The sequence below is a fragment of the Enoplosus armatus genome, chromosome 6 (genome assembly GCF_043641665.1).
Source record: "Enoplosus armatus isolate fEnoArm2 chromosome 6, fEnoArm2.hap1, whole genome shotgun sequence".
In the NCBI taxonomy this organism is placed as follows: domain Eukaryota; kingdom Metazoa; phylum Chordata; class Actinopteri; order Centrarchiformes; family Enoplosidae; genus Enoplosus; species Enoplosus armatus.
In genome coordinates, this window is record NC_092185.1 from 27193961 (window position 1) to 27218640 (window position 24680).

Consider the following 24680-nt stretch of genomic DNA (forward strand, 5'->3'; position numbering starts at 1 on the left):
GCCGGTACTCCTGGTGCTCTTGGCATGCTCCATTGGGTATACTGGAGGATGCTGGCTATTTAAGCCAAATGCCATCAGTTGTGACAGAGACAGATGGGAAGAGGACTTACAATCCAAGAGAGGAAAGATGGTGGCTTACGTAAGAGATAGAGTCTATGCATGAGTCGGGAGAAATGATGATGTGTTGAGACCAACAACATGTTGATATCGTGATTCCCTGTCAATTATAATACTTCCATGCAGCTTGGATGATGCACATTTTACAGATGGCTTTAATAAACCAGACAGTAACCAAGAGTTTCATAAAGCCTAATTCAAATGAAGCTAAAAGTCTGCAGTCTGCAAATTTTGTAGACCTATAATACAGTCTAAAAATTTTTTAGTTTTATTATTCTTTCAGCCTTACCAGTAGTGGAGATAAAAATGTAATGTTTGTCGTCAGGGTGGTACAATTGGATTGATAAATAAGCCCGCAAATTTCACTGCAGCCTGCCCAATAAATGTTGACATTTCATCTTCTGGGGACAATGAATTCTCTCAAAGGTATGTTGCTATTAAGTGTTCAACAACCAACCATCATCAAACTGCATTCGGTAATGTTTGTTATCACATCTGTGATATTATAAATGGGCTCACTTTGATTACCCACAGTAAGTGATTCTATTGCACCATATATGCATACCTTTGCATCTGAAACCATCACTCACTGCCATTTGAAATAAATGAAAGGTGAGGGAGGTCATTAGTTGGAATTCAGTATTTTGCCCATGTTGGCCTTGCCTAGCCAACCAGATGCTAATTCTAGCTGCACAAACTGCCAAAGTATAAATAAACAAGTCATGGACACCAGTGATCCATCTTTGTGGTCTGGTCCTGGGTTCTGAGAAAAGGATTATATTTCACGTTGTGGGTCAGCCAGGGGCCATAACCTCCGTCAACTATATCTTATTTGCAAATTAGCTGACACTTGCAGGCTAAGGCTAGGAGGCCAGCTTGCAGGTGTTGACTGAGTGGTCATTTTGTACTGTACTGTACTGTTGTTAAGCAAATGTCTGTCTTTCAGTCAATGTTATCCAGGTACTGTTTGTGACCACTGACAGTTTTCTCCAGTCCAGTTCTCAGTTCTCCTTTCTTTAGCATATGTCACCAAGAGATATGGGCATGTATGTGGTCAGTGTCACATGCAGAAGGCTGGGCATACATACTTGATGGTGTGCAGATGTTTGGTGGTATACTGAGGGATGAGGCAGTAGATGACATCCAGTCCATGGTTTTCTCCTATTAGGTTTGCTGTAGAAACTGGAAAAAGTGAACACATAACCGACTAAAAACATGAATTCTAACGAAGGAAAATGCAGCGTTGCTGAGCTGCTAGACACATGAGTGTAAACAGAGATGCTCTGGACGACTAGATTGATCTGAAACTGCAAGCTTTAGTACCAAAGAAACACAGTATCCAAACTACTCCATTGTGAGTGAGGGTGGACTTTAGGACACCAGATGGGGAAAGTTTTCCTCTCATGCCTATTTTGGCCTCTTTTCACTAGTTGTTTTAGAATATGGACTGATTACATCCACGTCTCCACATGTCATCAGTGAACCTGTACTGTCGTAAGTACAGGTACAGTTTGCCAGTTTAGGCCTTTTAGATAAAAATAAAGGTGTGATGGGTGTTTAACTGCTGGCACCTCAGTCTGGAATAGTCCTCCATTAAGTCGTCTCTCTGCTGCCATAGTTTCTGTTTTTAAATCTTAACAACTGTCATTCCATTCTTAAATTTTACAACTGGATTTACTGTAATTGTAACTGTCAGGTTACATGCCCGCTCGGCCAATGAAATGGAAGGAAGCTCTGATCCTACTCTTCCGCTACTCAATTCATTTTATTATTCCTATTTAACATTAATGGTGGTTCTTTTAGATTAGATTTAGGTCTTGAAAGTTTCACCCAGAATAATTTAATAGATATATTTATTGATCAAGGATTTCTCCCAGGTGCAGATATTTTGTTTTATTGATCTTTTATTTGAAGTGTTTGTCTCAAATTTAATGATATTCTTGTAAGGGGCGGTTACGTTTGTATTAGCGCAAGTGCCTCCTTTTCCTTTGTTAATTGTATACATCCACACCCTTATGTCATTTCATCTGTTTTGTTATGTATTTGTGTCTGCAATTCATTCAATGTACTCATTGGGCAAAAGTCCCAAGGTGGCATTGTCAATAATTTAGCATGCAGCAGGACCCGGTCGAGTTTCTGGCTTGGTTACATAATCATCATGTTTAATAACTTCTTTCATACATAGTCTCGTCTTAATTTGTTGGTCTAATATTGTTGATTTTTTTCTCAGAATATTACCCCATTCCCCTGGCTCTGTAAATTTGAATTTTACAATGGCCCTAAAATGCCATTGTAGTTTTGTTCTAGTAATATTTTGTCATTTTAATTAAATTGAAATGAATGACACTCACAGCCCTCCCTCGCTCACTACTTAATTCGAATATCCTAGTATGAGGCTGGGAACTACTACCTTCCTTCCTTTTACACCTGTGCTATTGCTGCTGCGCCTGTTTGATAAATGACATGACCACTCCAGGTGTAGAATGCATCAGGAACAAGGTGCAAAAGTAAATCCGGCTGCATGTTTCTTTTGTCCCCTAGAGGAACAGGACTGTGGAACTGTAAGATCAAAGTAGAAAAGACAATAGTACCCTCTCGTTACTAAACAGGTACATTTACCACTCAGAGAGAATTTATGCCAGAATTGTGGGTTAGTACTGGAGTCCCAGAAGTGACAAATGTCATGAATCAGCTATCTGATCTGAAAATCTGCATATTTCTTTTACATATAAACAGATGACAAATCCATACACATTTACAACACTGGTTCTTTTTTTCAAACAGGTTTTCTAGTTTCCTAGTTGCTTACATGATAATGAATATTGTCTAAAGACATCCAAAGCACACACAGGAGGGCAGGTGTATATTGGAGCTTTGGCTGGTAGATACATCCAGTTTGTATCTGTGGTTTATTGCCACTTCACTGACATCTAGTGGTTGAACACTGCTCTGACTCATGTGTTTGAGTGCTTACTACATGTAATGATGAGCTGCTGATGTATCAAATTTTGAGTTTCAAGTTCCATAAATCATTTTTGTTGTACTACACATATGTACTACATACATATTAACTGATCAGTGAGTGCTCTGTTCATTGGAGTGTGTGTGTGTGTGTGTGTGTGTGTGTGTGTGTGTGTGTTTGTACCTGATGAAGAGAAGACTTGGATGACCCAGAGGCAGGCTGCTGCCCTCCTGGCATGTTTGACATTGTGTTTGAGCAGATTCAGAGTCAGCAGCACAGCTCCAGCCTCCTCTGCCTTCATACCTATACGGCGGTCTGCAGAAAGACAAATATACTGTATACATGTCCATGAATGTAGACAGAGTAACGTCACAGTGAGCAACGTACAATTAGCTGACCATATAATGTATTTTAGGAGCTCAATATTCAGAATCAGAATCAGAATCAGAAATACTTTATTGATCCCCAGGGGGAAATTATACAGTACCGGTGCTCCCATTCAAGAGTAGAAAGTAGCATAAATTTAGAAATGAGAGTGTGTACAAAAATAAGATATAAAAAATAAAATATACACATTTACAATATTTAAGTGATAAATAAAAGTAAAAAATAACAATAACAATGTATATATATGTATGTATATATGTATGTATTGCACTGTTGTGTATGAATATATATGTATTGCACTGACATTTAGAGTAAGAATAAATAATGAGGTAGTATATGACAGGTGAAGTAGGTCCAGATATTCGGTCTGTTTATTCTGAGTGTCTGACACTCAGAGGGAGGAGTTGAACAATTTGATGGCCACAGGCAAGAATGATTTCCTGTGGCCCTCTGTCGTACATTTGGGAGGAATGAGTCTCCCACTGAATGTGCTCTTGTGCCTGACCAGCACATCATGGGGAGGATGTGAGACATTGTCCAAGATGACCCGCAGCTTGGACAGCATCCTCCATCCTCCTCCAATATTCATCATTCTCAGAACAATATTGCCTTTTTTATCTGTTTTATTTGATCCGCTGGCATGTCCACTAGAATACATGTTTGATAATTACAAATACAAACAAAATACAAGTCCTCAAACCTAAACCACAAAATAAAGTGTCAGTCATTGCCTTCCAAAATGACCCATACTTTTGATCTGCCTCCTCTATGGTTAAGCTTTAGTTAAAAACATAGGTTGTATTAAGCATTCGAACAAACAACCCATAGCACCTCCGAAACACAACACACAAACGTGTACTGACAGGAACCAGGAAAAGAGATCACATTTATGATTATGATTAATACTCATATTAATATTATTATCACTACCATTACCATTACTATTACTTTACATCTCTATGTACTGCATGTTCTCTTTCCTCCTGCCCCACCCAGAGCCTGGTTCTGCTTGAGGTTTCTGCCTGTTAAAGGGAGTTTTTCCTTGCTGCTGTTGCAGAGTGCTTGATCATGGTAGGAACTGTACTTTACTAGACCTGCTCTATATGAGAAAACAGAGATAACTTCTGTTATGATTTGGTGCTATATAAATAAAAGTGACCTGAATTGAACCATAATATTTTTACTATGCATCTTTTCATCCATCCTCACCTCTGTGTCCCACTTTAGCCAGCAGGTGCAGCAGTGGCAGCAGGATGGTGTAGTTGGGACTGAAGCTGCGGCCGGTGTTGACCAGTGCAGTCAGCAAGGCCTCGCTGCCACCTTTGCTGATCATATAGTGAATACGACGATCTGTGCCTGAACAGTGACAGAGAAGGTAGGGTTGACTGGATGCTGGTGTTTCCTGTGCTGGAATACAACACACTGAAACGAAACTAGTGCTTTGGCATTGCTATTATTGATTAAATCAAACCTGTTGAAATCAAGACTCAGATTGTTTTACACATAGTATGTTTCTTGGACTTTAACATTTTAATAGCATCTTGCGTCCATATTCGGCAGGGTGAGACATAATGATAGATAGATAGCTTTAGAAGTGGTAAATTTCAGTCCGAAGTTTGAAACTCTGCATCCAGGGAGGTTAAGCAGCTCCCCACCTCTGATCTTTGTGTGTACTTTTACACTGTTCCGGTGTTTATTCCTGGATACATCAGTCAGTCCTCTACATGATATTGTCATATTACTGTAAAGTTAAGTTAAGTTAAGCAGTTAAGTGGTGAAGAGCTGATCCGAGCTTACCAGCAGACAGAAGTTCATCCAGGACATTGAGGATATTTAAGGTGCTCTCCACATCCCCTGCATTCTGCAGAGACAAAAAAGATATACAGTTAATGCAAATAATGCCTTTTTATATTTGCAGTTTTAGCACATGTTCGAGAAATGAATGGGGCCACAAGTGGCAAGTATCTACCATGATGGGCCCATTGGCCCTTGGGCCTGTGAGAGTGTGAGGGGAAAAAAATAGCTGCTCAGCCTAGTCAAGAACCTAGAGATATAGGTTTACACAGACCTATCTGATCTCATTTACTCTACATGTTGATGTAACAGCAATCTTCCCAGAGGAGTTTCTTATCCCCAATGTTCAAAATGCTTTCCATGTGACTGACGTGTATTGGTATAGCCAACTAAAATATATGGCTGATTAAATTCTGCAGTTTCAACAGAAATCTTTTGGGGTGGCCAAACATCTCCCTCACTCAAATGTGTGTTGTATGAAGAGACCTCCTCCAGTGGACAACTATCTGCCTGATATAAATAGCTCAATTTGTTGCATGCAGATATAGCCAACAATCTGCCTGTTTAAATAGAGACAGTGCAGAGTTGTGTTGAGCTACTGTAATGAGAGACAGAGGTAACAGCATCTCTGATTATGGGACAAGTTATGTCAAATGTATCTCTTAACCAACCGCAGCCTCCTGCCTCCTGCTTACTGCTGCAGTCAAATGAAACACTGAGCAGTTTGGTTTGGGTCAGCATGTCTGACCACCTGGCCTGAGAGGGTTATGTTTTTTCACGCAGAGTTAAAGTTGATCTGAACACTACCTTAAACACAGTGAAAGAAAAAGCTTTGGAGAAGAGAACAGAATGAGTCAGACTCAAAACCTTGCCAGTGATGGTGAGGATGAGAAAATCATGTGGATTCTTTTTTAATGAAAGACAATTTTATTGAAATTGAAGGATAGGTTCACATATGTTAAAGTCTATCTTAAACAGTACTGATATGTCCATATGTACATTGAAAGAGCTATTGGTTGCTGACCATTTAATGAACCATTGATATGATGGCCGGCTTTTCACCGGCTTTAGACGTGGTCTGACAGCACGTCATATTTGACTACTTCATTTGAAGGTACTGAGGTACTAATGCTAGCTAGTTCATCAACTGGTTCTGCCCACAGAAAACAATGCTTGCCACTGTAGTGAGCACACAGTGCGATCACAGTTTAAAACTTTAATTCTGAAATGTTGGTCACAAGATAAGAGCCAGTGCCTCTATCCAACACACCAACACGGCTATCAATATATGATGCAGTGTATGGTGACAATTAAAATTTGTTGTGCTTAGACAGCTTCAATTCGAAAAGGCCACATACCATACAGAAAGTGTTCATCATTTGTACAAACAAGTTTTTTTCTTTAATTTGTTGGGGTTTTTAGTTTTTTTCAGACACACGCATGGGAGGGCACATTAAGTACATTTTCAACCATGCATGTTTCTTTTCATGTTTATCATGAGTTACACTTATGGTGCAAATGAAAAATTGACTAAAGATGTTAAACTGACCCACTGCCAGAGTTAGTACACACAAAAGACATCAGGCCCTCCTGTTACATCGACAGTGGACTCAAGAGAAAGAGGCTTCACCATATGTTGGATAATGTGTTAATGTCTTGTCAAACTCTATTCACAGGCTGTTAGAATAGGCACCCTCTACACAAATTACTGTACCAGCCCTTCACCACATACTTCAAATATATGATGACATTGCCATTCTCAACTACTCAATGACAATAACTCTGTTACAGCCATCAAAACTCCCTTTCTCACTTCACACAACGGTGCACCGATAAATACCTGCAGCTGAACATGAACAAAACAAAATAACTGGCCATTAGCACATCTAACACACCCCACACTAGACTGAACCCCCCTCTATCAATGGCAAGACAGTAGAACAGATGAGCAGCTTCAAATATCTTGGACTCATTTTAGACAGCACCAAGACTCTGGAATAATCTCTATAATCTAACATAAAAACAGCAAAATCTTCTTTATAATGTGTCTCAAGACCCTCTTTCCCTCCCTTGCCTACCCCTGCAATGTTTCTTGACATGATTTGCTGTCTACATTGATATGCATCACTGTCTGTATGCATGTGTATGTGTATATTGGTATGTTTATGTGTGCACTATGTATTTATGCATGTATTTAAGTACTTATGTCTTGTGATAATGTTTTTGCTCAATTATGTTTGCTGTAAAGAAATTTGGAACAAACCAAGCCCCACTTGACACAAAGCATGTTGTAGTTTTTAGTTATGATCATGTAAAATACTGTATGTCACAATTAGCAGCATTTGTAAACTCTAGATTACAAAATGATCCCAAAAATAGCAGTTTGATATCTTGATATAATGTGATAATTCATTCACAATCCCTGATTTCTTTCCTTTTTGTTTTCTCCAGTCTGGTTGATCAGAACGTTTAGATGCTAATTTTGCATTATTATATTATAATATTATTATTGCATTATTAACAGTGCGAACAGTTGTTGACACAGAGCAGTGGTATCAGTAAAGCTGGTGGTAACAGGCTAAGTAGGTGTGGTGTGTCGACTGTCCATGTGCCAGTAATATAAGCAGGCATCACATTTAGCTGAGCAGACTGCTCCTACACAGTAATCTGAAGGAAAACTACTATGACACCAAGTATTAGGTCCAATGCTTATTCCAGATCAAACCTACAATCTGGTAGATGTAGATATATCCATAACTGCATACTGTCAACATACAATTCAATTCAATCCAATTTTATTTATATAGCATCCAATCACAACAAAAGTTATCTCATGACACTTTACATATAGAGCAGGTGTAGGCCATACTCTTTATGATAGTATTTGGAGAGACCCAACAGTTCCCACCATGAGCAAACACTTGGCAACAGTGGCAAGAAAAAAACTTCCTTTGTCGTAATGTTGATGTCAGTGTTGATTAGTACAGTCTAGACCTGCTCTATATGTAAAGTGTCATGAGATAACTTTTGTCGTGGCACTATATAAATAAAACTGAATTGAACAGAAAATTGAATTGAAACACCAGCTATGATCCCGACCACATAGACAAGCAAGACAGTCTCTGCATCCACCTCTGCATCCATCTCGACATCAGAGGAAACACAGAGGAAAACATTGAGGGATTAAACACTGGCTGCGGTCCTGGCCACATGGATCTTCTCTGCCCAGCATCCTGGTAGCCAATGTAATCTGATCACAGATAGCAATGAAAAGGCCTACCTGAAGGAAGTAGAGGACCTGACCCGCTGGTGTCAGGACAACAACCTACATCAGCAAGACTAAGGAGCTGATCGTGGACTTCGGGAAGAAGAAGAAGCGCTGGGTCCCCAATAAAGAGAATGGACAGCTTCAAATACCTTGATGTCCACATCACAGAGGGCCTGACCTGGGTACTGCATACTGACTCAGTGGTGAGAAAAGCAAGGCAGAGACTGTTTAACCTCAGACGCTTGAGGAAAATCCGGGTATCCCCACAAATAATGAGGAATTTCTACTCCTGCACCGTCCTGATGGGGAACATCACTGTCTGGTACAGAAACAGCACCAAAGAGGACCGCAAGGCCCTGCAAAGAGTGGTTTGCTCAGCTGAACGTACAATAAACGGTGCTCTACCCTGCCTAAAGGATATTTACAACAGGTGCTGCAAGAATAGGCTAGCAATGGGCGGCATGGTGGCACATGTTAGCACTGTTGCACGGGAGGTAAAGCTGGTTAGAGCGGGTTGGGGTCCTTGAGCAAGACACTGAACCCTAAGTTGCTCCCGATGGAGACCAGCACCTTGCACGGCAGCTCAGTCGCCATTGGTGTGTGAATGTGTGAGTGAATGGGTGAATGAGACTTAGCTGTAAAGTGCTTTGGGAACCATGAAGGTGGAAAAGCGCTATATAAGTCAGATCATTCATTTACCATTTAGCAGAATCATTAAGGATCCCAACCACCCAGATAAAGGCCATTTCTCCCTGCTGCGGTCTGGAAGAAGGTACCCAATAGACCAAGCCAGCACTTAGAGGCTCAGGAAGAGTATAACTAGGCTGTTTGTCATGCTAACCCCGTGCCACCACTGTTGTGTGGTCTGTTTCCAGGTACCTGTATTGTAAATATATTAACTTTTAAGACAACAGAGACTAATGATTATGATTATTTATTCACCAAAATAGAGACTGACCTGAAAGTACACTTTTTATTCAGCAACCACTTTTCTTCTGTTGAACTAGTGACCATAAGAGTGCTTTATAATATGACCAACACCAAAATGAATGCACTGATAATGCTTGGATGCTGCATGAGAAAGTACCAATACTGAGATAATACAGGTAATTATAGTTAGCAAAAAATACTTTTTTGCCCATTGTAAAAGGTGCATCTTTCCTTTCCTTTCTTATTATCTCTAGGATAAGAAGTCAACTGCTGGTACTCAGTATAAAAAGTAATATTGACACGGAGAGATAATCCACTACATAACACCTCTATTCATAGTGTCATTTAGTGTCACAAACAACCACAAAACAAATTATGAGAACCTGATATACAGTGTACGCAATGTGGATCAGGTCTAATGCACTGATAAGATTACTCTCTTTTAAATAACTGTACTTTTAATAATAATAAAAACATGTAAATCCATAACTATACCTCTCTTGCATATTTGAAGCTATCGTTGTATTGTATGTGTATAAATGTGTAATCCTACAAATTATTTTATTTCCTTCCTTTCTTATATTTATCTAAATAAATGATCTCACTTTTATAGCGCTTTTCAACCTTCACGGTTCCCAAAGCGATTTACAGCTAAGTCTCATTCACCCATTCACACACTGATGGCGACCGAGCTGCCATGCAAGGTGCTGGCCTCCATCAGGAGCAACTTAGGGTTCAGTGTCTTGCTCAAGGACACTTTGACACGACGGGGGCAGCCGGGGATCTAACCCCCAACCCACTCTAACCACCATGCCACCCATCTCTATCTTTGTGTTTGTTCTTTCTTTTTTTTTCTATTTCATTTTTTTAAACAATTTTAAACAAAATACAGAACACACAACACCAGAGAAAGACCATCTATCAATGAGGAGAGGGGAATCAGATTTCCACTGCTGTGCATTTCCTGGACACACAAAGCGATTTCCATTAATTTAATTTGGGGATTAGTTGAAGATCTCTTTGACACTTGTGAGATTCCCCAGTAAGCAAAGCTCATGATCTAATTGGAAGGTAACTCCTGTGCTCTTGGTCAAGGTGTCATGGAAGTTGTACCAAAAGGGCCTCACCTTTGTACAAAGCCAGGTACAGTGCAGGAAAGAGCCAACCTTTATACCATATCTGAAGCACATTTCTGACAATTCAGGTTTGGATTATAAAGGAAATTACACACATTTGAATACCTTCACTGCACATGTAATCGTGTTAGGGTTAGGGTTAGGGTTTCCATTTGATCATGCTAAATCTTGTAAAATACAACCTTAACTAGGGAAGTACACCACTCAGAATTTTGTCAGTCAATGCGGATTTGACTGTTCAATATGAATATTCGACCATTTGTTCCTTTTTTTGTTATGTAGACCATCAAGCAACGCTTTATTGAACTGCCTGATTTTTGAACGAGGTTTGGAAGGATGTTCAGGGTGACAGCGACGTTCAGTAATATGGTAAACCAGCTAAGTTAACTATGCTAACAGAAAAACTTTTTGCCAACACTAGATATCAAACAGAAGCCGGAGACAATATATTGTATTAAGTTGCTGTGACCTGTAAATTCACCACTTCTGAGAAGAGCCAATCAATGTAAGGTCTAGGAGCTATCTCTGTTTGCTGGGTAAGTGAGTGACTGCAAGTAAATATCAAAATGGGGAAAATATATATGATAGCAAATATTTGACTGATAAGTCTGTAATGGGATGTGCGAAAATGTGTAATATGTGTGAGGTGATTCCTTTGTGGGTAGAGAAGTTTGGATGTCCTGAGACTGACAGTTTTGGTATAAATCATATTAAAAAACCGAGTCAGAGAGAAGAAACAGGCAGCAAAGTAGCGAGCAGGGGTGCAAGGGGAGGCGGAAAAACTAATCAATGTTCTTTATTTACAGAACTGGATCTCCTCCCTGCCTCAGTTGCACGTCTGAGGCCTCAACAGTGCAGGTAACTCATACAGAGAGGTCCAAGAACAGTTGGCTACAGCAGAATACAACGTGCCCAGCCTGTATCACCCCAAGTGCAGACGAGGCCACCGCCTCCCCCTCCCCCTCCGCACAGGACATGTTGGACCTCAAGGCTGGCTCACTCAACCCTGTCACCGGGAGACCAAGATCACAGACAGGTTCCACCCACATTGAGCAAAACCTGAGAGCCTCAGAGAAAATGGCACAGCAAACCAAAGCTCGACTGGAGCTGTGCCATCTGGAGCAAACAGAGGGAAAGGCTGAGGGCGCCTGACCACTGGACAAGAGACTGTAACAGACAGAAGAGAATTGCATGCATTGTGACTGTCATTATCTGAGAGGCTACATGAAGGATGAGGCATGACTGGCGGTAGAGGCGAGGAAACTCCAGACACACACATCAACACATCATCACATGCCCAGGTAGCCACAGTTAGTGGAGGAGCAGACACAGAGTTTGAGATTTTTTGACTAGTATGCATTATAACAATAAAATGTGCACATTGACCCCCACAGTAACCAAATTATTTAATGTACATAATCCATCACCACATGTGTCTCTGGCTAAAACACATGATGTGCAATGGAGAGATTTCTCTGTGCTCACAATGGGAGGATAGTGGAGAAGTAATTCAATGTTCACCCCAAATACAAACATAAAGATGCCCATTTCAGAGCACTTCTGTGGGAAAAAGGACTGTGCATTTATCCCAGACTGGCAAATTTAAACAAAAGAGTTGGGGGAATTTTTCTCAGTTAACCATTGACTCACCAGAGTTCCAATAGAAAAAATATTTAAAAAAAGATAGTATAATGTGGGATTAGTTAAAGGGCCTGAACCGCTCCATGTGACACCTAAAAACACATGCCGCCAATGTCAGGCACAATACCCACTCAAATCAGAGGCAGTAGCAGTAACCTGTATTTAATAGTCAATTAAAGTCTGGAGTCATCATTCCATGTTTCTATTCTATTTCTATTTTTCTTGTTATAAAGATAAGGCCAGGTAATCAACCAGCAGAGTGGAGGTTCGGGCCAGTGTCCAGTTTTCCTAGATCACAACATTTCTGAAAGCGGTAAAACATTGAGCTCAAAGCGAGTGGAAACTATCCTCAAAATTCTAAAAAACGCTCACCATAAGACAATTAATGGGATGACAGGCTACTGTAGACAGTGGAGCTGTGATTATGTATCCCTGGAGGCTTCGCTCTTGTCTATCAAGCATGGCCATGGACTGAGACCAACAGACAATCTGACATGGACAGAAGATGTTGACACAGCATTTATTCAACTAAAACAGACTGACTAATACACTGGGACTACCAGATCCAAACAGACCATTTACAGACTTTGATGAAAAAGGGGAGTTCATGACATCATTAAAGGTGTACTCATCTCTCTGCACAACCAGCTGAATTGTATTCTTTATGTAGAGCTTGCATTTTAGCAGAGGGAAGAACATTAACTGTTTATGCTGACAGCAGATATGCATTTGGAGATGATCATGATTTTGGCACACTGTGGAAAGAGGATTTTTAACATCATTCAATCTTCAATTCTACTGAGCAATGAGAGGAAGTTTGAACACATTTTAAGGTCACTATCAACAGTTATTCCAAACTATACTATATTTTATATCTTGTTAGTGGAATCATTTCTTATTAAAAAATACTTTCTTCCCTGTTCACCTTATTATATCATCTACCAGGAGAATTATTTCATAATGATTTATGTCTGATCTACTTTGTAAGCCGTTGTGTCAGGATCCTGTCGAATTGCTTTGGCTAGGGGCTCAACAGACAAAAAATCCTAGAGACAATGGGTAGCCCTGTCAACTCAATCTTCTCAAGGGAAACGCCTTTGTGATATGTCCATCAGTTTTTACCCAATTAATAAACAACTGGCCAAGCTCAAACTTGGCCAAGAAAAATATGGCCACTCCAGCCTTTCAAAGGCCCTTTCAGCATCTAAAGCTACAGCTAAACTAGGCTCAGTTTTACATTTTGTCAGGTGGATAATATTTAAAACTATTACGAATATTTCAAAATAAAGGCGCTCTGGTCTGGATTTATTAATTTTGGCCAGTATTGGCCTTAGAGATCAATTTATAGTGAATTTAATAATGAAATAGGTAAAACTGAAAAGCACTTTACTGGGTCTCTATTTTTTGTGAATCACAGTGATCATGGCAGTAGAGAATGATTCGAGGAGAGTTTGAGCTTTAGATGCAAAATTAATTACGGCCGTGATGACTAACTGAGTTAATTAGCTAAAGGCAGCTACAGTTAATGGTTACTTTTGTGACAAGTAAAGCTATCTGTCCATCAGGAAACCCCATAAGTCACAGAGAGTTGAGACAGAGCAGCTGAAGGACATCAGAGGGAAAACAGGAAATATTTTCTCATAAAATATGATCCAGTTTCACCAAAATCAGTGAATAAAGTTATAAAGTTCTGGTTTTGTACAGTAATCAGTGAGGCACGGCCCCCAGAAACACCCTGCTCTGGCGGCATCTATACCAGATAATGAACAGTGCCTAAGTGAGTCTCCTCTCCTCTCGCTCAGGTGTTCCTGTGTTATACGAATTTCTAGGTCGCCAATCCCAGGAATAGTTTTCTCTGCAGATGTCGGGCTTTCCTCACTAGCTGACTTTAGTTGTTTGTTTCTGGGTCTAAGGTCCATACTGCTGCTGTCTGACCAAATGTAAAGTGGGTTTGGGTGTTTTTAAAGGTATTAAAATTAATTTGTTTGGAGAGCTCCCAGGCTAGCGTCTAGCTTCAGTGCATCACCACCTTTGTGTTTTTTCTGTATGTAATGGAAATACATGTGGGTTTATTGCCATGTTATTACAGTCCTGGCCTACATTAAAGATAACCTGGAAGCTGGGGTTAATGTCATTTCCCCCTGCCATGACCTTGGCAAAGATTAGCGCTGAGTTAAACTTCATACAGGAGAAGAAGGATTTAATATCAGCATCTGGTCAGCTAGTTTGAGTTTGATACATGGAAACGTGGGTAAAATTAAACTACTAACAACATGTACCATAGGCTGTGGGTTGCTGCTATCCACCTACTCATCATGTAGTTAAATCACGGGGGGTTGTAGCTTAAAATAGAGGAAAAGGTTAGCAATATGGCACTAACATTGTTTATCAGCACAGACAGGATAATCAAACTTTAAAACTGTTTGTGAAATGTTTTTTTCATCAGTATGTTCACTGCTGTGGAGGTGTATAATTCGGGGAACTCAGATACCAGTGAAACTTTAAGGTTCATTCTTGACCTTGGAAATAGCAGTTTGACAATATAGTATTAACCCATTTCTTTTGGAGCAGCCACATCATGTAGCCTTCATCAGCGGATGGAGGTTGCTCCGTGGTCACACGAGATGTGGCTCAAAGCCATGGAAGAAATTTAGTAAGTGGACCTTGAGTTAAGAATTTGTTGTCAAACTAGCCCCTCCATGGTTGTCTTCTCTAACAGTCAGTTCACCGAAATTACAAAAAAACATAATTTCACGCCACCTCCAGTGGTATCAAGCTATGCATATAGTTTTGGTTTTACAATGCTTACTCTGAGGTTTCTGTCCCCACTTCAATACAATGGAGGTAACTGGAATTTGTGAATCATCTATCTCTGAGAGACATATCTCAAAACCTGCACCACACTACTTTTAGAAAGGCAAGATTTACAGCTGCAGCTTCTGTCATGGTCCGTTCAGAAGGATTTTATATGTCAGACTGTCTGTGAGAAAGGTTTGCTTTGAAAAAATAAAAAATGCACTCCACTTTGAATAGTATCAATGAATTAGAGAGGAATTGGTTGGTCGGGCATGTTCATAATGACAGTTTTACAGTCAGGATGCCATATTGTCTCAGAAACTATATGAAAGTACAATTGTTCATATTAGTCCTGCTTTAGTTCTTTAACTTCTTACTTGTACTTGAGAGGGGTATTTAATACTCTTCCAACTCCTGCTTTTGATAATGCTAGAGAGGTCAACTATTGGTGAACATACTCTGAAATGTCAGCATGGAGCAACAGATCCCAAAATCTACTGGGGATACATGACTAATTCTGGTGTCTATGGTCTCATCACTTAATGCCTATGCTGGCTCATATGACAATCTCACAGACTGTGCATTTCGTTAACTCTAATACATCATGGACATCTTAAGACGTTTACATTTATGATGAAACTTTGTTGCAAACATCAATAACTGCAACCGTTCTGTGCACAAAGAAGATAACCGCTAATTTAAAAAAGTAAAAAGCCAGCGCAGCCATGTGGGTAGTTTTACAACATTGTATAATAGCAGGAACAAGACTAAAAACAAAGTACACACTTGAAGTGTTGATCCCTACCTGCAGAGAGGAAAGGAGGACCTCTAAGCCACTGGAGGAGCTCGGGGAGGCTGTCATACTTGGTCGACCTCGTGCTGTGCCTGTCAGCCAAATAAACAAGCAGACAGAAAGGCAAACAAACTGTTAAACGGGCAGACAGACAAATAGACAAATTGGAAAAAGACAGGACGGGAGCACTCAGACAGACTGAGATCGTCAATCAGGGGCAGGCAGACAGAGGAAATCCGAAGTGCGTCCTCACCACCGCGCATACAGTGTCACACACACGAAACTTAAAGCATCTGTCTCTCTCGTCTTCACTCTGCACACATGCAGCATTGCTGCTGTGTCTAAGGAGAGAGAGACACAGTGACTCCCCCTGACTTAACTTGACTGGGAATACCCACCAGGGCCAGGGAGGGTGCGTGTGTGTGTGTTTGTAGGTGTCTTCCTGAGAATGTCTTTTTTTTATACCATCTTACCACAAATCATAGTACAAATATAATAGAAAACTCCATTATTCATGTGCTTTTGTGCTATTGTAAAATACAAGCAAAGTGTCTTTGCACAGTTTTGCTTGAGACTTTGTTCATGTTGAAGAGCACTATTAGATACATGACCATAAAAGTGGTTAAATGTATGGGTTGTTGTGTCTAAGGGCGCAAGTGCATGTGCCTTTGCATGTGTAACCCTATCCCCCCCAGGATAAAGCGCTCCAGAAAACATTTGCGCTGTGGAGTTGAGAAGGCTGCCACTATAAAAAGGCCAGCTGGGCAGCTGCAGGACGCAAACTATATTCAGTGGTTGATTTCAACCAATAAGGTTAGTCCATTTTTTATGCCAATCACCAAACTCTAACCCCAAAAAATGACAAGTATTAAGCATATTCATGGCACAGAGTCAAGCCTCTGAAACCACCACTACACACCATTACAGGAAACTAAGGCTATGTTTATGAGGCTTTACTCAAAGATCTGATGTCTACTTATCACTGTGCAATCAAAGAAGCAAGGAACTCTTTTCACAACTGATCACTAAACAGGGTCATAATCCCTGAATCCTCTTTAAAATCATAAACTCTGTGATTTGTCCCCGGCTTAGCCAGCCAGTTGAATCCTCACCAGAGAGACGTGAAGAATTTCTTCATTACTTTTACAACAAAATAGTGGAGATTCGGCAGTACATAAACATAAACAGAGAATTCAGAGAGCTTGATGTTGACTCCTGCCCACCACATTAACCACTTCAGTGAAACCTCTGTGAACCCTGGAATGCACTGTTGCGCTTCATTATCCACCTGCCCCTCCGACTGCACTGCACACATGGTGCAGATATTTTAGCCATTATTAACTGCTCTCTGTCTACAAGCATTTCCCCTACAATTTTAAACATGCAACTGTTTACCCACTCTTAAAGGGGAGATTTATTTTCATGTCTTTTTTTGATAATAAAGAAGGTCTAGGTGATATAAGTACTGTGAAAGTATCAAAATGTACAATCCACAGAGAAATTAACTGCCTGTATTCAGAAACTGTGCCTTTAAACAAGCCGTCAGGACGTAAGGTTGTGATGTCACTAATATACAGTCACTGCCCTCGGCCACGCCCCCAGCAGGTCAACTGCTTCAGGCACAGCACACCCACCAAGTACAGGGACGATCATCCACCCGTCTGTCGGCCACCCTGCTCAGGACTACTCTTCAAGTTTTTGGAGGTTCAGTGTGTCTTGCAGAAAGTGCTTTTTTCGGTTGTGAAAGAAAGTTGGTTAGTTTCTTGATGGACAGATGGCTTCGCTTGTTGCTAAAGTAATCTCAAACTACTGTGTCTGGTACTATTTATGCTGGCTACCAGGCATAACTATTGGGACACTTAAATGGGATGGAGCCCTCATTCATGTTCTAAATTCCACCTGTGCTTTTAATGCAAACTCCAGGTGTAAGGGATAACATCTTGTTAAGCTAAATGTTTTAGAGTTATCCTGCCCCCCGTAGGTTAGAAAAGCAAGAAGAAACACCACATTCTTCTTCTTTCAAATGGAAACTTGAATTCATAAGCAACAAAACACACCCTTGGGTTTTAATAGTCAGTCAGATATGCTGATCCACTGTATTATATTGTCTTATATATTATTAATATTGAATATTCTAACATCCTCAGCATATCTTATACAGTTTGTAGGTTCAGCATTCATCATTAACCGACAGAAAAAGTGAGACATGGGTAAATGTAATGCATTTCTGTCTTTATTGTGCAGCTCTACTTGGAAAAATGATTGTGCTTGTAGTGTGTTTGTTGTCCTGTAAAAATTAAATGTAATCTGTTGTATTAGATTAATATAGAAACGTTTATATTGTCCTTTGGAAAAATACTCTCTCCACTGGATAACATTGAATGTTTGTTCCATATTTTATAGCTACAACCTCGTGGAAGTCAGTGGAGGTCAGTGTGGATGGATGGCTCAACAAAATTTTGCTGTTTGTTTCCTGTTTCCTACCGACAGTCAGCATTGGTTTCTTTTAACCGCGATCATCCACTAACCTTTACTTAAGTGGTCTCATTCAGCGCTTTTCAACCTTCACGGTTCCCAAAGCGCTTTACAGTTAAGTCTCATTCACCCATTCACACACCGATGGCGACTGAGCTGCCATGCAAGGTGGTGGTCTCCATCGGGAGCAACTTAGGGTTCAGTGTCTTGCTCAAGGGCACTTCGACATCCGCTCTATCCTGCTCTACCTCCCGTGCAACAGTGCGAACCACTGTGCCACCATGCCCTAATCAAGGGGTGTTTGTGTCTAAACCTTAGCAAACCATAATCATATTGTGTCACATCATAAAACAGGTTTGAAACAGTTTTGGAAGACACAGACCGATGATGTGGTCCTGCTGATAGGGCCGTTAGATCAGAAAACACGTTCCAAAGGCCAGTTACAAACCATGTATTTTGACCTTTAATTTGGAGGACTTGTTGTGTTAGGTATGCATCTTCCATCTGTAAGTCAGTCAGTTCTTCTCATTAGAGGTGATGACAAGGGGGGTCTCTGTCACATAATGTAATGAGTGTGTGCATGTTTGTGTGTGAGTGTGTATAAATCAGGTTGACCCCCGGCCCAAATGTTCTATACTCGGTGGGTGGACTCAAGTTCATCTGAACTTCTCACCCTCTTCTTCACCTCCCTTTGTCCCTTCACACCTCTCTGGCAGAGAGCAAGAAAGAGCGCTCTCTCTCTCTTTCTGTGTGTGTGTGTGTGTGTGTGTCTCTGTCTCTCTCTCGCTCTCTCTCTCTCTGTATCACTCTTCCTCTTGAAGCTGAAATTACACAGCAGAAGCTGTTTTCAGGTATGGTCCTTGGAAAATTAGCCGTGTATCAGTTTCAGTAAAAAAGATGAGTAGTGTGTGTGAATGTGTGTGTGCGTGTGTGTGTGTGTGTGAATGTGACATTGTACTGGTACTGGTAAGTAATCACTGTTTTGATATATATACGAACTATAAAGCAGCAACCGCGAGTGCTTGGTTTACAAAAGCTCTAATCAGTCGAGATCATTAAAGACTTAGAACTGTGAGAAGACTTTAGGTTAAAAGCTACATCTCCTGACTAAGTCAGGGTTTCTGAAAATTCGAAAGTCAGAAAATATTGTATGACAAACTCAGACATCATGCAGCAATATAGTTACAGTTACAATAGCATCTGTCAATAGCTTTCCACTGCATCTCACAGTCTTCAACCAGTGAAAGGAGCTGGCTCAGGTAGTTGTATATGGGGGACATGGTAACCCTCGTCTGTTCAAAGATGGTCCCTGGTGTCAGATGTCAATCTAACAAAATTCAAACACCAGAGGGCGACATAATGAGATAAACACTGTAATTCATTCTATTATTTATTTATGCTGTGGATCTGTGATTTCCATAGAAACAAACAAAGAAACTATCTCTGTGTCATTCTAGCTCTCCACTCATCAGCATCTCTATCTCTATTTTCCTTTGCCAGATGAGAGGGAATGCCAGTGTGTGTGTGTGTGTGTGTATGTGTGAGGGAGTAATAGAGACAGACTGGGTCAAACTGAAGGACACACTGATTATACCCATCCTTAATCCTAACTTTCAGCCAGTGAGCTCATGGCCAGCTTTCCAGCCCACATGAACTTTACAGCGTGCTGACTCTCCTCATAAGGTCTCACACACACACACACTTGGGTAATCACAACTTGGCATGAAACACACACACTTTCAGACACATGGAACCACTCAAATAGGATTTGTCATTCCCATCAGGGACAGAATGCAAATCCACAGGTGAAATCAGACACACACTTCTGTCCCAGACAGGATTCCCCTGGCCCCTCTCTCTCTCTCTCCACACACACACACACACACACACACACACAATAATGAGGGAAGACCCTGTGTGTTGCTTCAGCTGTCTTGTTAAGCTATTTCACTGATGCCTATAGACAACAGGCTGACCGTGATCTGCATCCCTGGGCTGTCCATCTATAACGCTGCTCACATTACACACACAGCAACTGGCTCTGCAGCAGGTTTTTAGAACCTTCAAGGGAGCTGTGTGCTCTGACTGTAATTTGCATTATGTTTATATTGTCATAACGTACTCCAGCATTTTAATACTACATATTTAAATATTTTTCATCTTTCATCTTACATATTCTACATTTTACTCTTCTTATAATTATTAATATCAATTACACAAGTGTTTCAAACACAGCCTCAAGAGTAAGCCGTCCTCTTTCCCTGCACATATTGTATGAGCATCTTTGAAACATCTAGTCCTGCTAGCAGGAGTCTAAGGGTGGATATGCATTCTTTTCACAGGATTTTGTTTTGGCGATCGCCGCCAAAGTGTAATTGTATGTAATTTATACATGACAAGCTACATGTCAAATTTCATATGTGTAAATCAACATTTACATGTGTCTTTATTTTCACTGCACTACACAAGCCTTTACTGCATAATTTGGAGTTGTTGAAGCATGTTATCTTATTGTGAAGGACTGAAGTACGGCCCTGGATGTGTGTGCTCTGGTAAAGACAAAGCTAAAGTAAATGTTCAAAATGTGATATTTGGTTAGAAAGGTACAAAGTTAGACTTTACTATTAATCCATTAAATTAAGTAATTAAACAATCATTTATGAGTAGTTCAAGTGAATTGTAATAGAATGTTAGCGAAAAAGTGTCCATCTCAGTAACGGATACAATAATAAATAGTTACTGCCCAGGCATATGCTGTGTTAATGTTATATCAGAGTTACTGGAATTACCAGTTTCTGACTTATTGTTCAAGTCAACATCCAAGTCGTAATTACCACTGGGGAAGCTCCAGTATGGCTGACTTGATGTTTAATTATATGGAAGTGCCTGAAAACCAAACAAACATGGACACCTCACATCAGCCGAAGTGCCTGTTTTAAGATAATTAAACCCAGATTTAATGGATATAGGCAATGTGCTTTGTACCCTCACATTACCAACCAATCATACAACTATGAGCCAAGACACAGGTTAAACAGAGAAATGACAGATCATGAAAATAAAATCTTGGATGAATGATGACAGTTGTTTTGTTAATCAGACCTTCATTTAAGTCTCTGAAAGACAATTCTCCCCTCTGATATGCTTCTATATGAATAACTTGTAATACGCCATAATAATATGTAAAAGAATATTTAGTTTAGTTTTTAATTCTTGCACAAAACTGACAAAGATAACAAATAATATGTAGTGCATAATATTCAATAAAACACTCTCTTTGTGTTACACATTGTTGTTACATTACTGTTTGACATTGTTAAATGTTTACTTTCTTCGTCATCATTACTGAGATAAGCCCCTCCTCAGTTAAGAACATGTTTTTCAAGTATGTTTTCCCTCCAGGAGACTGTAAATGGGTCACTGAGGGCTCACCAGTACATAGAGTGCCTCCTTTGCGGTCGCCACCTCTGACCACAAATCTAAATGTTGTCTTTCAAAGAAATTCCTCATTCAGTCTTCAAACAACTGGTTCACAAATTGAATCTAGTTAATTCGCTGCTACAAAACACAAATGGCAGTCAATTTACAGTTAAGTCATTTCAGTTTTTATATGGAATTATTTTGGCAGAACATTTATCAAAATCTGATATTTGTTTTTCATTTGTTGAGACATGCTGTGCAACTACTGACCTCTATGTGTATACAGTACAGTATGGAAGTCTACGTTGCTGCATACACAGCAACATGCAGAATTGTTTATTAGTTGTTACCTTGGCAACTATGACTCTTCCTGAATATATATATATATATATATATATATATATATATATATATATATATATATATATATAATATACAGTATAGTCAATATACTGTATAGTCAACAAATATTCACACTTACAGTTAAATGACAGCAGTACAGAAGAGACAGTACAGGGAACATTTTTACAATATGTTCACTATCAACATTTTGAGTCAAAATAGGTATTTATGCATATGAATTAACAACATCTCATTATGTTAATAGAAAACATAATCTGGTCAACATTATGTTTCCTTCAAAATGTATTTGCTGTTGCAAATTAGCAGAATATGAACATCATTTCTAACATACAGGGTTGATGCCATAGTAGTCTGACTCACCGGATGTAGGCTGTTGAAATAAGGATGCCATTGGACGACTATTTCAGTCTTAGCGCCACCCAAGACAATTGTGATTGGTTTAAAGGAGTACAAACAAACAAGAGCGTTTTTCCACCTATCCCAGAATGATGATGGGTTGAGCCAGACCTTTCTCCAAAGAGTGGAGAGGAGGCCTGGCTATGCAAGACTAATGCCATTGCAATATTACGCTGTTAAATGAAGTCTTCTCCACAAAAACAATAGTATTAATCATTTGTTCAATCAGCTCAAAACAACCTGGGATTTGTTCAGAGTAGAAGTGAGAAGTAATGAGATGTTCCTATTGTGTGAACAAATCAGAGGCTGTGGCCTAACCTTGATAACGTTGTCTTAATTGTTTATACTTATCACCTTAATGCCAGACCGTCATGCTAAGTACTGTCTCATGGTCCTGGATGGCTGCTCAAATGAAGCACTCACTCATAAATATCCATAGTAGACAAATGATACATCATTTGCGTAACAATTCAGGATTGCGGGATAAATGTTTGTGGAGAGAAAGACAGCAAGTGTGATGCACCTCACCAAAGGCCATGATCAATCACAGGCAAAGTTTACAGTTTGTATATGCTTGTATGCTTTTATGCTTCAGCATACATCTGAATGATCCATAGTTTGAGTAGGCAAAAGCCTTCAGTCAACAAATATCACTGTAAAAGAGCATTTCATGGAGACAGAGCTTTTTTCATGCTGATATGGTAAATGGTAAATGGTCTCACTTATATAGCACTTTTCAACCCTACGGTTCTCAAAGCGCTTTACAGTTAAGTCTCATTCACACACACATTCACACACCAGTGGTGACCGAGCTGCCATGCAAGGTGCTGGTCTCCATCGGGAGCAACTTAGGGTTCAGTGTCTTGCTCAAGGACATTTCGACATGACAGGGGGAGCCGGGGATCGAACTCCCAACCTGCGCCACTATGGCGCCCGTATATGGGATGGTTTTTAGGTTTATGGATTATATCAGATTCTACTTTTAATTTTCTTATATATAAGAAGAAGAAGAAGAAGAAGAAGAGCCCTCGGCAGTAACGACTTCGTGAGCTTCTTTAATGATAAAATTTTAACTATTTGAGACAAAATGAATCACCTTCAGCCCTCAGGCAATACCGACTTACCTTCAAACACAGGAACTTTAGAAACAGCTGTAAAACCTGAAGTATATTTAGATTGCTTTTCTCCCATTGACCTTCACCAAATAACAAACAATTTCTTCATCTAAGCCAAGACCTCATCCCAACTAGGCTGCTAAGTTTCACCCTTCGTCAGCTCTTCTTTACTAGATATGATCAATCTGTCTTTATTAACAGGGTATGTACCACGGTCATTTAAAGTAGCTGTAATCAAACCTCCTCTTAAAAATCCCACTCAAGTGTCATGATATGACTTTCATTGTGATTTGGCGCTATGTAAATAAAAATTGAATTGAATTAAATATATATGCTATATTGATAAAGACAAACACTAAGTATCATTACTTAATCACATTATATATTATTCTGGTGTACGCTATGTTTACCCATACTAGACTTGCTGACTGGCTGCTATTAATCACACCACTGTCACTTTACCATCTTCTTATTCTAGTTTTATACACCTGCCACAGATGGCCTCTGATGGTGATTAAGTAGGTTCGACGTTTACAGACTCCACGTGTGCTGAGTAAGTCATGAGAGGACTGCAAGGCTAATGCTGTCTGAAAACATTGTAAGATATATTTTGTTATCATTCATTCTTGGGAACATTGAATGTGTGTGTATGGCATTGAAAGATGTTTATTCATGGCCTGCCATCGCATGTGCACTTAAGTTAGCCCAAAAGGTAGAAAGTAGTGAGTATTGAGATATACTGCACCGTTTCATTTGATATTAATGTACCAAATGTTCCATGATGTATCGGAATTGACTGTATGTGGTTTTGTTCATTTTCTTGTATTTTGTGCTAATAGAAGGTCTACCACTACAGTTGTTTAGGTACTTTAAGCTAGCCTAGGTTTTGAGTCACTCTGTTAGATTGGTTGACGTACTTCAAATTGGCATATTGGTTACGGTTAAGATTTGTTTGGATGTTTGAAACAGTGAGCTACATTTTGAAGTGAGACTTTGTTAAATCTAAAACAAATTGAACACTCCAAATTAACTGGATACTATTCTCCCATGGTGAGAGTAGTTGGGAAATAATGATCCCTGAATATAG

General features: G+C 39.8%; 1 protein-coding gene across 1 annotated transcript in view; it reads right to left on the reverse strand.

The window, feature by feature from the left end:
• Positions 1–24680, reverse strand: part of LOC139286364 (cytosolic carboxypeptidase 4-like) — a 149651-nt gene that overhangs the window by 116267 nt on the left and 8704 nt on the right. Inside the window, exons 2-6 of the mRNA XM_070907120.1 lie at positions 15837–15910; positions 5264–5327; positions 4676–4822; positions 3263–3394; positions 1206–1299 (exon numbers count right to left, since the gene is read on the reverse strand). Coding sequence (XP_070763221.1) covers positions 1206–1299; positions 3263–3394; positions 4676–4822; positions 5264–5327; positions 15837–15910 — 511 coding nt within the window. The remainder of the gene's footprint in view (positions 1–1205; positions 1300–3262; positions 3395–4675; positions 4823–5263; positions 5328–15836; positions 15911–24680) is intronic.